The sequence below is a fragment of the Microcaecilia unicolor genome, chromosome 2 (genome assembly GCF_901765095.1).
Source record: "Microcaecilia unicolor chromosome 2, aMicUni1.1, whole genome shotgun sequence".
NCBI classification, from domain to species: domain Eukaryota; kingdom Metazoa; phylum Chordata; class Amphibia; order Gymnophiona; family Siphonopidae; genus Microcaecilia; species Microcaecilia unicolor.
In genome coordinates this window covers 122750447-122767892 of record NC_044032.1, presented here as the reverse complement: position 1 = coordinate 122767892, position 17446 = coordinate 122750447, and the positions used below count along the sequence as shown (strand labels likewise).

The 17446-nt window shown below is 38.9% G+C and overlaps 1 protein-coding gene across 1 annotated transcript in view; it reads left to right on the top strand.

The window, feature by feature from the left end:
• HMGCR (3-hydroxy-3-methylglutaryl-CoA reductase) overlaps positions 1–17141 on the top strand; it is an 87237-nt gene extending 70096 nt beyond the window's left edge. Inside the window, 13 exon segments of the mRNA XM_030193271.1 lie at positions 1206–1400; positions 2007–2112; positions 2115–2162; positions 3093–3198; positions 3200–3250; positions 4227–4332; positions 6798–6972; positions 13177–13316; positions 13411–13459; positions 13462–13512; positions 13515–13567; positions 14586–14740; positions 15151–17141. Of these exon segments, the coding sequence (XP_030049131.1) occupies positions 1206–1400; positions 2007–2112; positions 2115–2162; positions 3093–3198; positions 3200–3250; positions 4227–4332; positions 6798–6972; positions 13177–13316; positions 13411–13459; positions 13462–13512; positions 13515–13567; positions 14586–14740; positions 15151–15205 (1290 nt within the window). The 3' untranslated portion in view covers positions 15206–17141.
• The last annotated feature ends 305 nt before the right edge of the window (positions 17142–17446 follow it).

Here is a 17446-nt window from a genome sequence, read left to right as displayed (position 1 = left end):
GGATATTTTCCCCTAATTTTGTAAAAGTCATCAAAAATTGCATGCACTAATTTGGGTAGGCACCCAATTTGTGCATGCAGTTTAATTGAAGAGTGAGCTAATTAGCTCCAATTAGCTTTTTAACAAGCAGTTATTGGTACTAATTAGGTTAATTGGAACTTGTGTGCATAAATTTAGGCATGAATAAAAAAAAGGTACATAGAAATAGGAGGGTCATGGCAGAACGGGGGCATTTATAGCATTTATGTACGTTATAGAATAATGGGAGTATGCACCTAATTTAGGCACGTATATTTGGTACCAATATCCACACCTAGTTAAGCACAACTCCCAGGCATAAGTGTTATTTAGCCACCCTATAGAATCTAGCCCTTAATGTACTTGAGAGAAACATGACTGCATTGAATGGTAGTTTTAGTTTAAAAAAAAAAAAAAAAAAGTATTACAAAATACAAATGCTTTTCTGAAACCTCCCCCCCTCCCCCAATAAATAAATAAAGAGGGCTGCTGAAGCTATGCATCATGTAAAATAGGGACTAAATTTTCTCTGCATTCATATCATGAGTGTTACAGGGCAGGGACTTGTGCGCCTCCTTGCCGGCAAAATGATTATGTATGAGATTGGTCTACAGTGTTGGGGTGGGGAGGTTTCAATGCTTCAGGTATAGATTTTTAAAATGTAAACATAAGATTCAAGGAAGCAATGTTGAAACTACCCCCATTGCAGACATTACAACTTGCTTACAAACTGAAAGTACACATGTATTTTCACTTTGAAACTTGCTGTAGGTATTTTGTATCCACAGACACTTGCACTTGCTTTATGTGGATGACTTTTCATGAAATGTATATGTAAAGCTGAAAATGAGCTATGTTCTTCCCCAATTTAAAGACATCCCTGGGATTGCTGCCTTTAAAGGTAGCTAAAAATATGCACCTTATTCCACAGAGCACATATTTGTAGGTATGTTGAAGAAGCTTGGGTAAATCTCTCTTTCGGTCACATAAATGGCTTTCACGGTTACCCTGTGAAATTCATTTAAGATGCGCTTCATGTAGTAGATAGTGTGAAAGCATTGGAATTTTGATAGCCATATGAAATTAGAGAAGTACATTGCAAAAAGAATCAGTGTTGAACATCTAAGAAGGAATGGTCCAGCATAAACCAGTGAGATGAAATCACATAGTTCTCTCTGCTTTGCCAGATGGGTGCCAGGTTCCTCAGTGATGCAGAGGTTGTTAGTTTAGTGAATGCTAAACACATCCTCGCTTATAAATTGGAAAGTACAATGGAAGCTCCTGAACGTGGTGTGTCCATTCGGAGACAGATGTTAGCCAAAAAACTGGCTCAGCCTACAGCTCTTCAGCAACTGCCTTACAAGCATTACAACTACTCGATGGTGAGTTATTAGTGGTTGGCTGTTTGATGCTTTATTCTCCCAGCACCATTTCTAGAGTAATAGTATGCTTGTGTGTTCCACTGTCTAATTTATTCATTTTACTAGAGAAAATTGGTTGGTTAATTTTTCTCTGATTTGTACTGTACAGTCAGCATTGTTTTAAAACACCAATTGTGGTGTTGTACCCATATACCATTGCTGAATGTCCAGGCAATAAACTGGCCTGCCTTAACTGGGTACCGCCAGTATTTAGATTCAGTATCCAGGTAACTATGCGGACAAGATAGGACAGCAATTTTGGTTGTCCTAACTTGTTTAGATAGATTCCAAGTACTGACGCTGAATGTTGGTGGTACCCAGATAACTTCCGTCTCCACACCCAGATAGTGCTAGGGTGGTCAAAGATCTTCAGTGGCATTATCTGGATAATGCAGATGAAAATCCTGGTATGCCCCCAGTGAGCAGCATTTAATAGGAGCAGCTCCAGTCTGGATAAGTGCTGCTGGGTATTGGGGCATTTTAGAACGTTTGCAGGCAGTGTGTTCCTGCAGTCGCTCTGATATAAGACCTTGTCTGTACTGTCTAATTGTTATTTGGCCTTCTTAGGTGATGGGAGCATGTTGTGAGAATGTGATTGGCTATATGCCCATTCAGGTTGGTGTAGCTGGGCCGCTTCTCTTGGGATAACAAGGAATTCCATTGCCCCTGGCAACAACGAAGGCTGTCTAGTGCTAGCACAAACCGGGGTGTGCAGGGCAATATTTGTAAGTACTTTTATGTCTATAAATTTGGTCTGGCTGCCTTTTTTAAAAGTTCTGCATAGAGATCGGTGAGCATATGGAGGATACTTTTGTAAGTCGCCTTTTTTTATAGACACATAGGGGCCTATATGTCTTTATAATACAAGCACAAATCCTGCAGAAATAGTACCTAGACTGAGGTCACTTATTGGGAACAAGAGAAAATATATTTTATAAAATACATGCATAGAATGCAACTCTGCCCAGATTCCTCCTCTGAGCACAGCTACTTGAAAATGACATACAAGTACTTGCCATACTTTATGTATGAGGTAATTTTATAAGAGGCCTCTATGTGTGTATACAGGCATATATGCAAAAACCCTTTATAAATTTACCTCTTGAATACAGTGTGTTGTGTATGTTGCTCTGTTGCTTTTCATTTGCTCAGCATGCTAATATGTGGTGACTTTAAATGCGCACCAAACATGGAGCACACAAATCAGGCCTAGCTGGTGATTTGGAGGCTTACATATATTTGCTAGTTAAAGAAATTTAAACTCTCAAGTATTAGCTGAATACCAGTTTTTAAGCACCAGCTGTATTTGAATTCTTATTTACTTACTGGATGTCTACATCTTTTGTTGCCCTCTTGGGTGTTTTATGCTGATAGTACTCAGCTATGGGAAGAGAGGCTGCAGCCGCTGCTTGGGTAGCAAAACAGGTGCCCTGCAAAGTCACCCTGGAGTTTAATGCCTTACACATGAGATTTCTGCAGTAAATGGCCTATGCAAAAGAGCAGAGAAATAAACAGATAGCAAGTGAATGCTTAATGAGAGCCAGCTGAGAAACCCAGAGCAAGACAGCGCAGTTTTGAAAAATGAACCTGGTAGAAATTACATCTGAAAGTATTTATTTTCCATTTACTAAAAGGTGTCTTTGTTTCACCTTAGCTTGGTTGGAGGAGCAAGGAGCCGTGTCCTAGCAGACGGAATGACTCGTGGTCCTGTTGTGAGGTTGCCCACTGCTTGTCATGCTGCAGAAGGAAGGTGTGGCTGGAAGCTCAGAGGGTTTCAAAGTCATTAAAGAGGCATTCGATAGCACCAGCAGGTGGGTGTTTCATTAGCAAGGCACAGACATATTTTTATTGCTGCTTTTTTTTTCCTGTTTCTATCATACATTTGAAGGTGGTGACTTAGCTTGGTCTTCAGTGAAATGTCGTAGCTTATTTATGATACTGTCCTAAAGAACTGAATAGATTTCTAAGAAGCTATTGTCAAATGTACTTGTGAGAGAAATATGAGCATAGTAATCTGCTAATATAGGTATTGTTGCTTAGTTATGCGTTAACTTCTTTTTAAAGAGATTTTTCAATAGATAGGATTTGCCGATTAATACTATTTACTAGGTATTTATCAGAACAAAAAGCATAATCTTAAACTGACTTTTTTTTTTCCACTAAACTTAGCCTTTATCCTTGTCCTGCCACCACTTTCCTGCATACTGCCATTTACTGCAATAGAAGGGAGCCTTTATTAGGATACGTTAATTAGCTGTTGCTTTTAGCTTGACTTACTGAACACTTTCTCAGCTTCGCTCACCAGCATGCCACTTTCTCAGCTTCGTTCACCAGCATGCCACCTCACCAGAGAATCTGTGCTTAGCCAGTCAACCATCTTAGCTCTTGTAGCACACCACTACCATCAGACTACTAGTCTCGGTACTGTCCAGAGAAGATGAGATTGAGTGACTAGAGATTTTTGTCCACGTTTTAGCCAGCCAGCACCATAATCTCAGTTTTAAAAGGAGACTGTCTCCATCCATAAATTCAGCTATATCTATCTTAAAAAAAAAAATTTGAGCATTTCCTTGTGACTTCAGGGCCTCCAACAAGCTGGCATATATTCATCTGCTAATGCTAAGACTCCTCTGGCAATAAAAGGAACTTGATTAGCACATATTTCTAGCAAGCCATGTTGGATGGGGAGCGAGAAATATAGTATGTAGAAAACAGTCTTCATTTATGGTAAATGAAGAGCAGAAGAAGAAACACGTAGAATGCAACATTCTTTTTTCTGCCTTGCAGATTTTGCTCGTCTTGGGAGACTTCAGGTCAGTTAGCTGGTCGCAACCTATATATCCGTTTCCAATCCCAGACTGGGGATGCCATGGGAATGAACATGATATCAAAGGTAAACGAGATTGTTCTTCACAAATTAACGTTTTTAACCTGGTCCTAACTTAAAAGGCTTACAATACATTCCAGGTGCAATGAATCACTACCCCAAAGAGCTTAAGTCTAAGTGGATGTCTGAAGCAGCAGGGGATCATGATTTGCCTAGGGTGTGTATTCAAGTGGCAAAAGCAGAATTTGAAACTCTGATCACTGTAATCAGTCTCTTTATCTTTTATATGCTGTGATTCTTAGTATCGCCTCTTGTGAGGCAGGAAACAAAAAGTGGTTATAGAGATCTCTTACAAGAGAGAATCACGCAGTAAATTAATTAAAACACAGGGCAGGTGAAACTACAATGTGAGCAATTCAAAGCATAAAATAACTGCTGCATTACTTACAAATTAAGTGTATGTTTAAACTTAAGAGAGAAAATTGAACAATTGACTGATTTGGAGTGATTGGTTTTATTATTCTGATTTTGTTTCTAGAAGATAAGGCTGGGGCTTACTGTTTTTTTGCCTGCAGGGCACCTGGTTTTCCTTGTTTAAGCTTAATCATAGTACTGAAGGCTGGCAAAGAGCTGTAACTCAGTACTCAGTCTGCAGACCAGTAAGAACAAGCAGGCATACGTTTTCTGATATTAATTTAATTTGACACATTTATTTATGCTTATAATCCACACAGTGCTGAGCAGATTACAAGCATATTCATACAAAATACAAAATTGTACAGATCATAAAAATATTATTACAAACCAAAAAGTTATAGCCTCATTTGAAAACCACTACACACTTGGTTCTGTTTAATAGACCGATCAAATATTTACTAAAAAAAACAACAAGTTTTTAAACTACACTGAAAAATCATTACAGCTTTTAATATTCAGAATAAAAGATGGAGGAAGATTCAAGAGCTCAGTTCCTTTACCAACTAGTGTTCGTTCTTGTGGTTTTCAGTGTACAAAGAACTTAGGATTTCTGTCACTGAACGGAGACATCCTGAGGGGGTATAAATTATCACAAAATCTGTTACGTAACAAGACCATAAAGAATTATAAAAACAAAAACTAAGATTTTAAACTCAATTCTAGCCCTTAAGGGCAACCAATGTAACTGAATCAAATAAGTGTCACATGATCAAATCTACCACCTAGAACAAGTTTGCTGCAGCATTTTGAACTGCTTGTAGTCTGTGTAGTTTTTGTGAAAGACCCATAAAAACCACATTACAATAATCTAATGTAAGAACAGAGATTGAACAATCCATTTAAACTGATATTCCATGAAATATTGTTCTCCTTAGCAACTGTAGTTTAAAGAAACATTTCTGAACCACACAACTAATACACAAATCCATTGATAACCTGGAGTCAAGAATGAACTCCTAAAGGTTTTTAATATTTGATTTCAACAAAACTTCAACCCCTGACAATTTTGATTTATTTATCAGTTGAACTCCCCACCCATAGAATATTTGTTTTGGCAGGATTAATCTTATGATGATTCATATACATCCAAATGTAAATAGAATGAAAAACATTGTTCATTACAGTATAAAGTGCAGACAAATCAAAATGCATAGGAAACAAAAGAACAAAACCAGCAGTATATGAAAAATACTGGATTTTTAAGGACTGAAATAGTCTCCCCAGACCACTAAGGTAAATTTTAAATAACATGGGAGAAGGAGGAGATCCCTGAATTACCCCATTCCTTTTATTCTTTTCCTTGCCAATTAACCTGAACAACTGTTTTTTAAGAAACGGGACTGAACCCTTCCAGAGACTTAAGTCCCCTAGCTCAGGGGTAGGCAACTCCGATCCTCAAGAGCCTCAGGCAGGTCAGGTTTTCAGGATATCCACAATGAATATGCAGGAGATAGATTTGCATACCAAGGAGGCAGTGCTTGCAAATCTATCTCCTGCATATTCATTGTGGATATCCTGAAAACCTGACCAGCTTGCAGCTCTCGAGGACTGGAGTTGCCTACCCCTGCCCTAGCTTATCCAGCAAACACTCATAATGAACCAAATCAGGCACAGTGGATAAATTCAATTCCATAAGAAATATTTGGGTCCCTTTTATCTAACAACAATCTAATTTCAGTCAACAAAGCTGCCAGAACTGTTTCTTTACTAAATTGAGATATAAACCCAGACTGCATTGGATCTAACAATAGATAGACATCTAAATATTCCTGTAATTGGTCAGCAACTATTGCCTCTGTAATTTTGTCATAGTAGGTAAATTTGCACCTGATAATAATTACAACTATCCTTACTATCTGAAGCAACATTCTTTAATAATGAAGATAGAATAATCTTTTCCCTGTGCTTTGTAAAAACCCCATTCTGCAATGAATGATTGATTCACTAAAAGAAGCAACCATCCCAGAATGTGGTTCGGCAAGGCTTTCAGTAAGGTTGCAGAACATGGATCCAACATATTAGACATATTTTCTTCACCTTCCTCCCTGTAACAGGGCACAGAACATGCACTTTCAAGGCTGCAGGAAGAGTTCCCAGAGCTTCAAGTGCTAGCTGTTAGCGGCAACTACTGCACAGACAAAAAAGTTGCTGCCCTCAACTGGATAGAGGGAAGGGGAAAGTCTGTCGTCTGTGAAGCCACCATTCCAGCCAAGGTGGTTAAAGAAGTAAGTGGCTCTAAAACAGTATGCAGACTGGCCAGTTAGGTAGAATAGAATATCGCTGGCAAAGTTTGGGAATGGTTGGATTGCACTCTGAACTCTTGACCTCCCAAGGAGCTTAGAGGCCCTTTTACAGAGCGGAGGTAAGCCTAACACAGGCTTAACCACTTGCTTTTCCGGGGCTACCGCCAACCCGATGCAGCAGGTGGCAGTAGTCCCGCCCTGAGCACGCACCATTTCCTGGGGGGGGGGGGGGGGGAAGAAAACCCCAGGAAATGGCTTGCAAGACGATAACCCGGAGGTAATTGGTTACCACTGGTTAGGGTTGGCGATAAGGACTCCTTGATGCATGGCCATACAGTAAGAGTTCTCTTACCACGTGGATATGTATGCTGGGGCTTTTTTTTTACCCGCTGCGGTAAAAAAGGTCCTGGCACCCAGGAAAAACAGCCCCCCGCTGCTAGCTCAGGGCTATTTTTCCCGCATCTTGGTAAAAGGACCCCTTACAGTCTTAAGGCTGACAAGCAGATCAATGATGAAATAGGAATCGTCAATCAAGTTGCAGGTGACTTATCTTTTTTTTTATAAATTACTCACTAGTACTGTTTAACATTTTTTAAATAAATTTCTTTATTAATAGATCAATACAATTATCCTAAAATAAAATCCATTCCCTTAACCCATAGTTATTAACCAATCCATACACCAATACATTTAAAACAAACAATTCTCCACAATACTCTTTCAGTACACATTCAAATAACATATATCTGGCAATCTTTTACATCAGTGTGTGGTCATAGCTCTTAGTCATGTGTTAATCCACTGCTCCAGAGTCTCCCACAAGATTCAGTCTTGCTTCAAATCAGACTCATTGAATCACCAACTATAAAATAGTTCTGTCCTTTTTTTCAACAAACCGTTGTAACGTTAGTGATAAATCTTGAGCAACCATTGATGATGTCAATCAGCAACATCCAAAACTGTCCATTTTCACTATTAGCAGTATCATGTGCTCCAGATATATATATTTTTTGAAAATGTTATTACATTTGTATTAGAGTTTCAATCTCTCCTGTTCTTATAGTATTCCACCATATGACCAGGACCCAACATGCTCATGTTTCGCTATAAAAGGTCATCAGGGGTCTTGAATTCTAAACACAATAACAGTGGATTAACTATAATTCTACTTAATATGTATCATTGTTAAAAACTCTCAAAATTAAACATTAACATGTTATCATAAATACACTTACTGGCTCATCCAGGTGGTGGGCCAGCAATGCGGTGGTGAGCTAGAACTGCTCTCCCAAACGCATAGATGGTACCAGCTAACACAGAGGTTAAATACTCTAGAGGTTTAACCACTCAATCTCTTTATTGAGTCCAGCTGGAGCTACCGTGTTCCATTGAAATATATAATGTGCTCCTTCCTAAGTAGTGCCTGAGGCATGTTACCACCACCCTCTAACTTAACACAATCAAGGACAACAAATCGAAATTCCTCTAAATTGTGTTGCATTTCCAACCAGTGGGCTACAATAGGAGCTTCCAAACGAGCTGTATGTATGTTACTTAAATGCTGTGAAATACGCAATTTAATCCTCCAAGAAGTCCAGCCAATATACCACAAACCACAAGGGCAAATCACCCCATATATAACAATTTATAGTATTGCAATTTGTGTTTTCATAAAGATAATATATTTCTCAGAATGAGGAATTTGAATTTGAGTAACTTCCATAGCATACTGACAATAGTGTACATTGATTGCAATCTATGGTGGCCCACTATTTCCCATTGAACTATCACGGTTACCTCTTTCTTCGCCAATTGTTCACCTAGATTCATACCCCTAGAAAAGCAAACCGGGGTGTGACCTTAAATGCAGGATGAATATTTAACATGGGCCAATATCGACGAATGATGTTTATACTATCATTAGATGCTCTGGTGAAAGGTAAAACACACGTTAAAGGTTTACATTCATTAACCCTATTCACCTTCCGTTCCCATTCAGGATGATAAATACTCGCTTAGCAGCATTTTTCAAAACTTTGTGGGGATAGCCTCGAACCCGAAACCTGCTGATCATCTGTTCTGCCTGAGTGCAGAATTCTTCCCTAGAGCTACATGCTCTACATACTCGTAGGGATACTGTCTTTTAATGCTTTTGGGTGATGGCTACGGTAATGAAGCATACTATTTCGGTCAGTGTTTTTAACGATATAGTCGGGTTGTGAAATCTATTGTTATCCCAACAAATGTTGATATCTAAAAAATTGACTTCATATATAATGCACAAACTTAATATGATCACTAATTTAATTTATTCTTGCAAAAACATTTTTTAATTCCAATTCAGTGCCCTTGCCATATCAATAGTATATCATCAATATACCGTAGCCATTTAACTACCCCTCCAAAGTATTGAGATGTGTAATAACCTTTCTTTTCCAATTGATCCATGTATAAACACGCAATGGTAGGGGCTACAGTAGCCCCCATTGCTACTCCTTTTATTTGTAAGTAAAATGTGTCCTGAAACTTGAAATAGTTGTGATATATCACCAATCTCGCCATCCTGCCTAACAACTGAATTTTAGAGGCTGACAGAGGACAAATTCTCCAACAAACTATCTATTAGTTGTATCGCCTCTATCTGCGGTATGTTTGTATAAAGAGCTGTGACGTCCAACGTCACCAGACATACCTGCGCTTTCTCTGAAATTTTAAGGTTGATCCAATATTTCCAAAAGATGTGTCTTTGACAAGCTGTAGAGAGTCCTTATAGGTTAGTGAAGAAATATAAGCATGTTACACTGGATTTAAATAGAACAGACTCATCTAGGTTTTAGGCTGTCTGCATATGTTAATACAACTCAATGAATGGGGGGGAGGGGAGAGATAGAGCCAGCAGTGAGGAGACAGTGGACACTTTATCAGATATAGGGCCTTTGATCTGTTATGGAGTGAGAAGTCAATGTCTCTATTGAATCCTGCACAAGGAGAGATAGACCTTGCTCCAGGTGACAGTGCCTCAAGACTCAAAACAATCCCCAACAGATATTTGTCTACAGTTCTCTAATAAAGGAGATTCAACCATCTCTCTGAGAATGTCTTACACTGCACTGCTGCTCCTACTATATAATACAATGTGCTTGTGTGCAGATTATAAATAGATTCTTGGAAGGTGGTGTATAGATATCATTACACTTATAGAGGAATGAATAGGACCATTTCTGAAACATTCATTTTGTCTCTGTTCAGAACCTATAGCGTGTTACAAGGTGCCTTTTTATGCAAACTTTTCATAGAGGGGGCCTTGGACCTGTTTTCATCTGCAAACCCCACCCCCTAACTAAACACAATATCCCCAAAAAATGCTGGGTAAAGCTATTCCAATATAGCTGTAAAATTTTCTTAAGATGTATCTCGCCAATCACAGCTATGTGCAATTACAAAATGTTATAATTTTCTTATCATAACATATGTATGTTAAGAAAATTAAGAAAATTTTGTAATTGCACATATCTGTGATGGGTGAGATATAACTAAACACATATATCCTGCCACTAGTTATACTTTTCCAAAACTACACAGGAATTCAGGATTTCATGAGATTTTTCCCTCCCAAAGGTTTTCTGGCCTGTCCACTTATTTGAACCAGGTCTCTGAAAGCACACCGGATTTCAGAAGGAATACTGTTGGTACGTCTCAACATTCTACTGGAGGCACATCTAGCCAGCCAGTATTTCAGGATGCCTCCGTGAATATGTTTGAGAGATGTGCATGTAGTGGGTCTCAATATATTCATCAAAGCACCTCATCTATGAAATTTAAAGGGGATATCTGCTATTAAGCTATCCAAGGCTATCCTTTTTTTTTTTTTTGATGGAGACATTGCACAAACTCACTCATTCCAGACACATGAGTCCTACAACTATTCTCCAGGGGGATACAGAATAATTTCACTCAACTTCCTTCAGCACTCCTGCTAGCAACCTGCCATCATCTTTTGCAGGATATGTAGAGGTTCTGAGATATGGAAAATGAAAAAAAATTCCTTAGCCACCAACACCCATACCTCTATTTATCCCCATTACTGGAGGCCCCAGTGATTCACCATGTAGAACAGACTGCAGTACCAGTACCCTCTTTCTGGAATCTTATCTGCTTCAAGAGTTTTAAACAAAATAACTGTTGCGGTAGCACACCTAAACAAGAAGGAATTCTTTTTTTATTTCCCCTATATCAGTACTTGGTTAACATCAGCACACAAATAACCAAGATGACCTTCACTCCCTTAGGATCATGGAACATCACAGGTTCAGACTTCTTCAACATGCAAAATCATTCATTCATGCTCGTTCAAGAATCCGTAGGAACTTGCTTGAACACCCTTCTCTTCCCCCCCCCCCCCCCCCCCCAAAAAAAAAAAAAAAAAGCAAGGGCCACCTTACTTAAGCATGCATCTGCAAGCTCAGAGCATCGGGTTAAGGAATCTCCTACAACTGTGTGCAGTGTCTGCTCACACTATCTTCAGTCTCTTAGGGCATATGGTAGCAATAGTCAATATTGTCCCCTTACAAAGGTACACATAAGACAGCTACAGTGGTAGTTCCACTGGGGCAGCCATAGCAGCCAGTATTGCTTCTGATCACTGTAAATGCAATTATTTATTGCTACCTACAGTGGGGTAAATGCATGGAAACTTTTTCAGCAGGGGTGCACCTTCTAGCAGCCTTAGTATATCATTGTCATGACCACAGACGTGTACATTGCAGGTTGAGGAGCCCATCCACCCAGTATTCACTGACCCACAAGAAGTTCCTCCACATTCAGTCAACTTGTAAGCCACATTGAGCTGAAAATAGTTTTCGGATAATGTGGGATATAAGAACAAGTAAATAAACTTGAGCTCTGCCTTCTGTGCTCTCCAGTCATTCAGAAAATGAATCCAAAGGAAGGTGCTTCCTCATGTGCACAGACAACCAGGTCACCAGTGAACACAGCAGTTCCGGCTCCTATGAATTATGCTAGGAAGCAGTCAAAATCTAGAGCCTGGTGATTTTTCTAAATATGATCCTTCAGGAGTGGAGGAATAGCCAAGTGGTTAGTGCAACGGACTTTGATCCTGGGGAATTGGGTTCAATTTCCACTGCAGCTCCTTGTGACTCTGGGCAAATCACTTAACCCTCAATTGCCCCAGTACAATTAAGTACCTGTATATACTATGGAACCGTTTTGAATATAGTTGCAAAAACGCAAAGAAAGGTGATATATCAAGTCCCATTCCCTTTCCCTTTCCCTTTCCCTTATACTTACCAAGAGACCAAAACTAAATATTGCACAAATTCAGCTGCTACCTGTATTCAGAGATCTGGTCCCTAAACCTGGATATGACCCTTTATCGTCAAGAAATGGGTGATTTTCCATCATAGAATTTTGCATCCAGCATATCGCAAAATGCACAGTTTTTTGTTCCAAAACAGCTGTAGATGGATAAAGGATGTGTTCTCCATGCCCTAAAATCATAGACTCCTCTGTGCCCGTCTGCCCATCCTATTTATATCCAACACCATTCAGAACAGACACTCAGCACATATAATTAATAGTACCTTACTGGTATTGATACATTTTTCATTCCCATGACTCGCTTTACTGATTCATGTACCACTTCACCTAAGGCAGTGTTCTGTGAAGAGCCTAGGGTGGGCTAATCGTGGCCTCGTGAGTCTCTTTCCCCCCCCCCCCCCCCCCCCCCCCCCCCTTGAGCCTTATGATTGGCACTACATCCATATCATTAGTTCTGTTTTCTCCCCTGCACCATTCAGCTTTCTAAGTTTGAGCCATTTGTTTCCTGAACTCCGTCACTTATCTCATTAGACTGAGCAGTGTGGAAGATTGGGGACTGAGCAGCTCAAACTTGTGTGGTGCCAGAAGATAAGACCCTGCTAACATCTCTTCTCTGTACTTTCACTTTCTCTGTCTCCTCCTTCCTGAAGTTCACTCTCATCGAAGATCACTGGTCATGTCATGGTGCCAGTGTAAATTGATTTTTCCATTGAACTCATGTGATGTGCAGTCAGACCATTAATAGGCAATCATTACGGTTTGTGTACTGGGCAGTTGATAAATGACTAAGGTCGAATATCTCTTTCTGGTGTACTGATGCGAGTAATGACTCAAAATTCATTTATGTTCCCAGTTACTGAAACATCTACAGAAGCCTTGGTTGAACTTAATATAAACAAGAACCTGGTGGGATCTGCTATGGCAGGCAGTATTGGTGGTTATAATGCACATGCAGCTAATATTGTTACTGCCATCTACATTGCATGTGGACAGGTAAGCCATAGATTTCCCCAAATCTCATTGTACCGCGTTAGCTGAACATTTGGTTTGCAAATGTGACTTCTGTCTTTTCTTTGTATAATAATAGGATGCAGCACAAAATGTGGCGAGCTCTAACTGCATCACACTAATGGACCAGCGGGTCCCCTAAAGGAAGATCTGTATATCACATGTACTATGCCCTCTATAGAAATGGCACTGTTGGTGGAGGAACTAACTTGTCTCCTCAGCAGGCTTGTTTACAGGTATGGAACTTTCCTGACCCTTAATTTTTCTGAAACAGAGAGGAAATATGGCATTAGTGGTTGTACAGTGCTTCATGGTTTGACAGTGTAGTTGTTCCAGCTTTTCCTTTGGCACCTTGGGAGAAAGGCCTGGAGTTCATGGAAACCTTGAGGTATAAGAGAAAAAAATGGACATTGCCCCAGTGGTTCTAATTTAATAGCTAAAATTAAGAACTAGACCTTTTTCTCTTCAGTTTGTTGACCTAAATTTTGTGCATTTGTAATGCAGCTAAGGAACATCTGGAATAAATTTTGGTCTTGGGGTTATTTGTCCCCAGAAAAGTGGAACTAGCACAACAATACATAGAAAATGTAAATATAACATGCACAGTAAAAGTGAATTTGAAGGATAAAACTTGATGTCGCCATAGTAAATAAATGCGATGATAGAAAAACAAAATATAAACAGTTTGCTTCCTTGGTTCTATTCCTAAGGAATAGGCAGAGTAATAATTTAAGCAATCCAAGAGTTCTGCTATTTTCCAGTCTCTGAATAAATCCTTAGTCCTAGAAGAAATAAAACCTATACTGTATATGTTCATGTGGCAAAAGAGCTAATGGCCTAGGCAAATACTAGTCCCTTGAATTATAACTTACCTTAAACTCAAATTTGGAAAGGCAAGTAATTACATAAAATCAAAATCAGTTTAGGTGGGTAAAAAAAATTCACCTGTCTGACAATTGCCCACCTTTAGTATGGCTAAAATTTTCAGTGACTTTGAGTCAGTGCCCTAAGGGGTGTTAATTTGAAGGAAAGGTGTATGGGTAACTTGAATTTTCAAGTCTAGGCACGTAACTTTTCAAGTAAAATTCCATCTGCAAAAAGATGCAGGTGCAAGTACCATGTCCTGGCACTTTTTTTCGAAGTGGAAAGTTCTTGCAAACTTTCTTTTTGAAAATTGGTGCAAAGACTGAAGTTAGAACATGTTGTTGTGCTACAACCGGTGCAATTTTCAAACTTTCTGTTTTTTTTTTATAGATGCTAGAGGTCCAAGGAGCAAGCAGCAAAAATCCTGGAGACAATGCACGTCTACTTGCACAAATTGTTTGTGCAACAGTGCTTGCGGGAGAGCTTTCTCTAATGGCTGCACTAGCGGCTGGGCATCTAGTGAAAAGCCACATGGATCATAATCGGTACATTTTTTAAAAATCCTACTTGGTTTGTAATGAAATGTAACCAGTAGATGCTCTCATTTACTTATGCTTAATAATCACAGAGCTGACCTTTTTGAGAATGGGACTACAAGAATAAACTTATCCATTCAGCAGGGTTTCCCATTCATTATGCTTCTCCCTTTACAGAGCTTTAGAAAAATATCCTGAAAGAAGTTTTGATCTTCTTTGATGTCAGTCTTAGTCTTAATTCTCACATCAGAAAGAGAGTTAGTGATGCTAGGATAAGAAGTTTTTCCAAAATTTGTAATGGGTTGTACTATATATATGTATACTTACATGGTAACAGAGCACCCAGTTCGTAGTATACAAAACATGGATGATGAATTTGAAACCTAGCTGCATCTTACTATCTTCTTTTCTTTACCTAGGTCTAAAAGCAACCTGCAAGACTTGCAGGGTACCTGCACCAAGAAGGCAGCATGAACTTGGCTGAATTGTAGAAATATACCAAGGTCAAAATGGGGGAAATATAAAACTACCTGTGAACTTTTGGAAGGACAATACTTGAGTGGAAAATATTGTAGTGAAAAGAGAAACCTGGCCAATGATCACAGCTTCTCCTAACAACCTTTTGAGCAGGTTATGGAGATTAAGGAATGGATGGTTTGGAATAAGACAGTGCTGATAATTTCAAATACTTGGTAAAGGAATCAGCACAGTGCAGCTTAAGAACTCTGTATTTCAGCTATTTCTGAGATGAAAGAGTTATACTTTTTTTTATATATATAAATGTAAAGCAGAACTTTGATTTAGCTTCAGTTGGTTAACATACAGTACTTTGGAATTTCTAACTCTGTTTCATCCATATTTTTAAAATAGATTTAGATAAGTGTGTTAAGCTAGGGTTGAGAGAAGGGCTTAATATTTAAGGCCTTAATATTTAAGTCAAGTGGTTGCCTTCTGCCAAGGAGAAGCAGCGGCCCATATACAGCTCTGAATTCAGGTTCTACTAGGCATGCAGACCTTGATGTCTCAGCAGCAGGTGAAGGGCTAAGGGTCAACCTTCATGTTTTTGCGAACACTCAATTGAGATGGTAAGGAAGGAGCTGTCCTATGTATCTGTGTTCTTTCCCGTTCTCTTACTGTAGTGCTGCTGGGTAATTCCTAAAGTAGTAGATATGTTTGAAAGCTTCAACTGTGGTCATGAAACTTTATGGGTAGATATCCAATGTTTCTTTTGAAAAGATGTGTATATATGTAAAATATGTAAATGCGGACTTTTCTTGAAGGCCCATGGCCATTTAGGCTGGGACATTTTGTCCTACCCTGGACCCCCTTTTAATTAGGGAGCATAAGCAGCTGCCCACAAATGGAGCTTACAGGAAGTTGAGCTTGGGTATAGGACACATGTAAATTTGTGAGAAGTAGGAACAACAAAATGTGTGAATCTGGAATATACACTCAACTTTTTACTGTATTTAAGACCACTTAAAGCTGAGGAAGTGTTGACCCATTCCATCTTATGAGCAATTTCAGAGATTGGATTTATTTAATTGTCAGGGCTTATGAGCACTGTGGACAATATGTAATATCCGTATTAAAACATTTTCTTAGCAGTCTCTATCACTTTTCCCTTGCATGTAGTGTGAAAGACCTAGATATCAGAATGACTAAATTCATCTAAGCAGTACGTAAACTAGTATCATGCATCATCTAAAAATTACGCTTGGATATTAATAAGATTAATAGAAGTCCAGCTAAGAACACAGAGACATTGCTATTAAATGACAGGATGTGTCCAATACGGCATATGTTTAGTTCACACTAGGATTTTTTTTCCAGTACTGTTAATGAAGTTCTTTAGGAATGTTCAGTGGTCTGTAGTAAGGTGGCACAAATATTTTAAATGCAGTAGCAAACCTCAATGAAAAATGTAGAAATTATTGGAGACATTTCTCCTTGATGTACTACAGTAGAAAAGTTGCCCTACTGCTGTAAGTACATCATGGGAAGGTTATAGCAGCTACATATGAACTTTTATGTACGGTTTATTATAATATATAATGCATTTGCTTTCAAGGTCATACTTCCCTAATGTAATAGGGTGACCAGACATGTTTTAAGTTAATTTCTCTGTCTGGATTCTTGTTGACCATTCCTTTTTTTTTTTTCTTTCTTTATTTTAAACAAATTTAAATGTTAAAAAGCCATAATTTTTAATATAAGATTCACAGATTAATATTCCTCAGATTTTTCTAAGGTACAGTCAACTCATTTATACAAATATTAGGTACTTTGGGTGGGGAGATGAAGAGGCAGCCACAAAAACTGTACTTTGTTGTTGTTGTTTTTCATCTTTCCTCTTAAGGTTTGACAGACACAGTGTAGCACAAAGTCTTTGTTTAATAACAAAACAAAAGGGAGAAGAGCAAAAATCCCTTTAAGCAGGCTCGTCTTTGTATGCTATGGAGTAGCTCTGTATTTGATTCTGAGCCCTGGTCCTTGGTGTACTGTATTAGCCAGGGCTGGAGATGCTCTAGAGGTAGCATTCGCATCCCCTGAGGGAGAAGAGGGAAGGTGTCTCAGTCATCCTGGCAACGACTACTCCTCATGGCTGGATTTAGGGCCCATGATTACAAGATTCTGAAATAATCTGGTATATGGCTCTCTGCCATGGACTCTTTCTGTAATAATTAGGCTGAGTGAATGAGGACGCAAGATAAA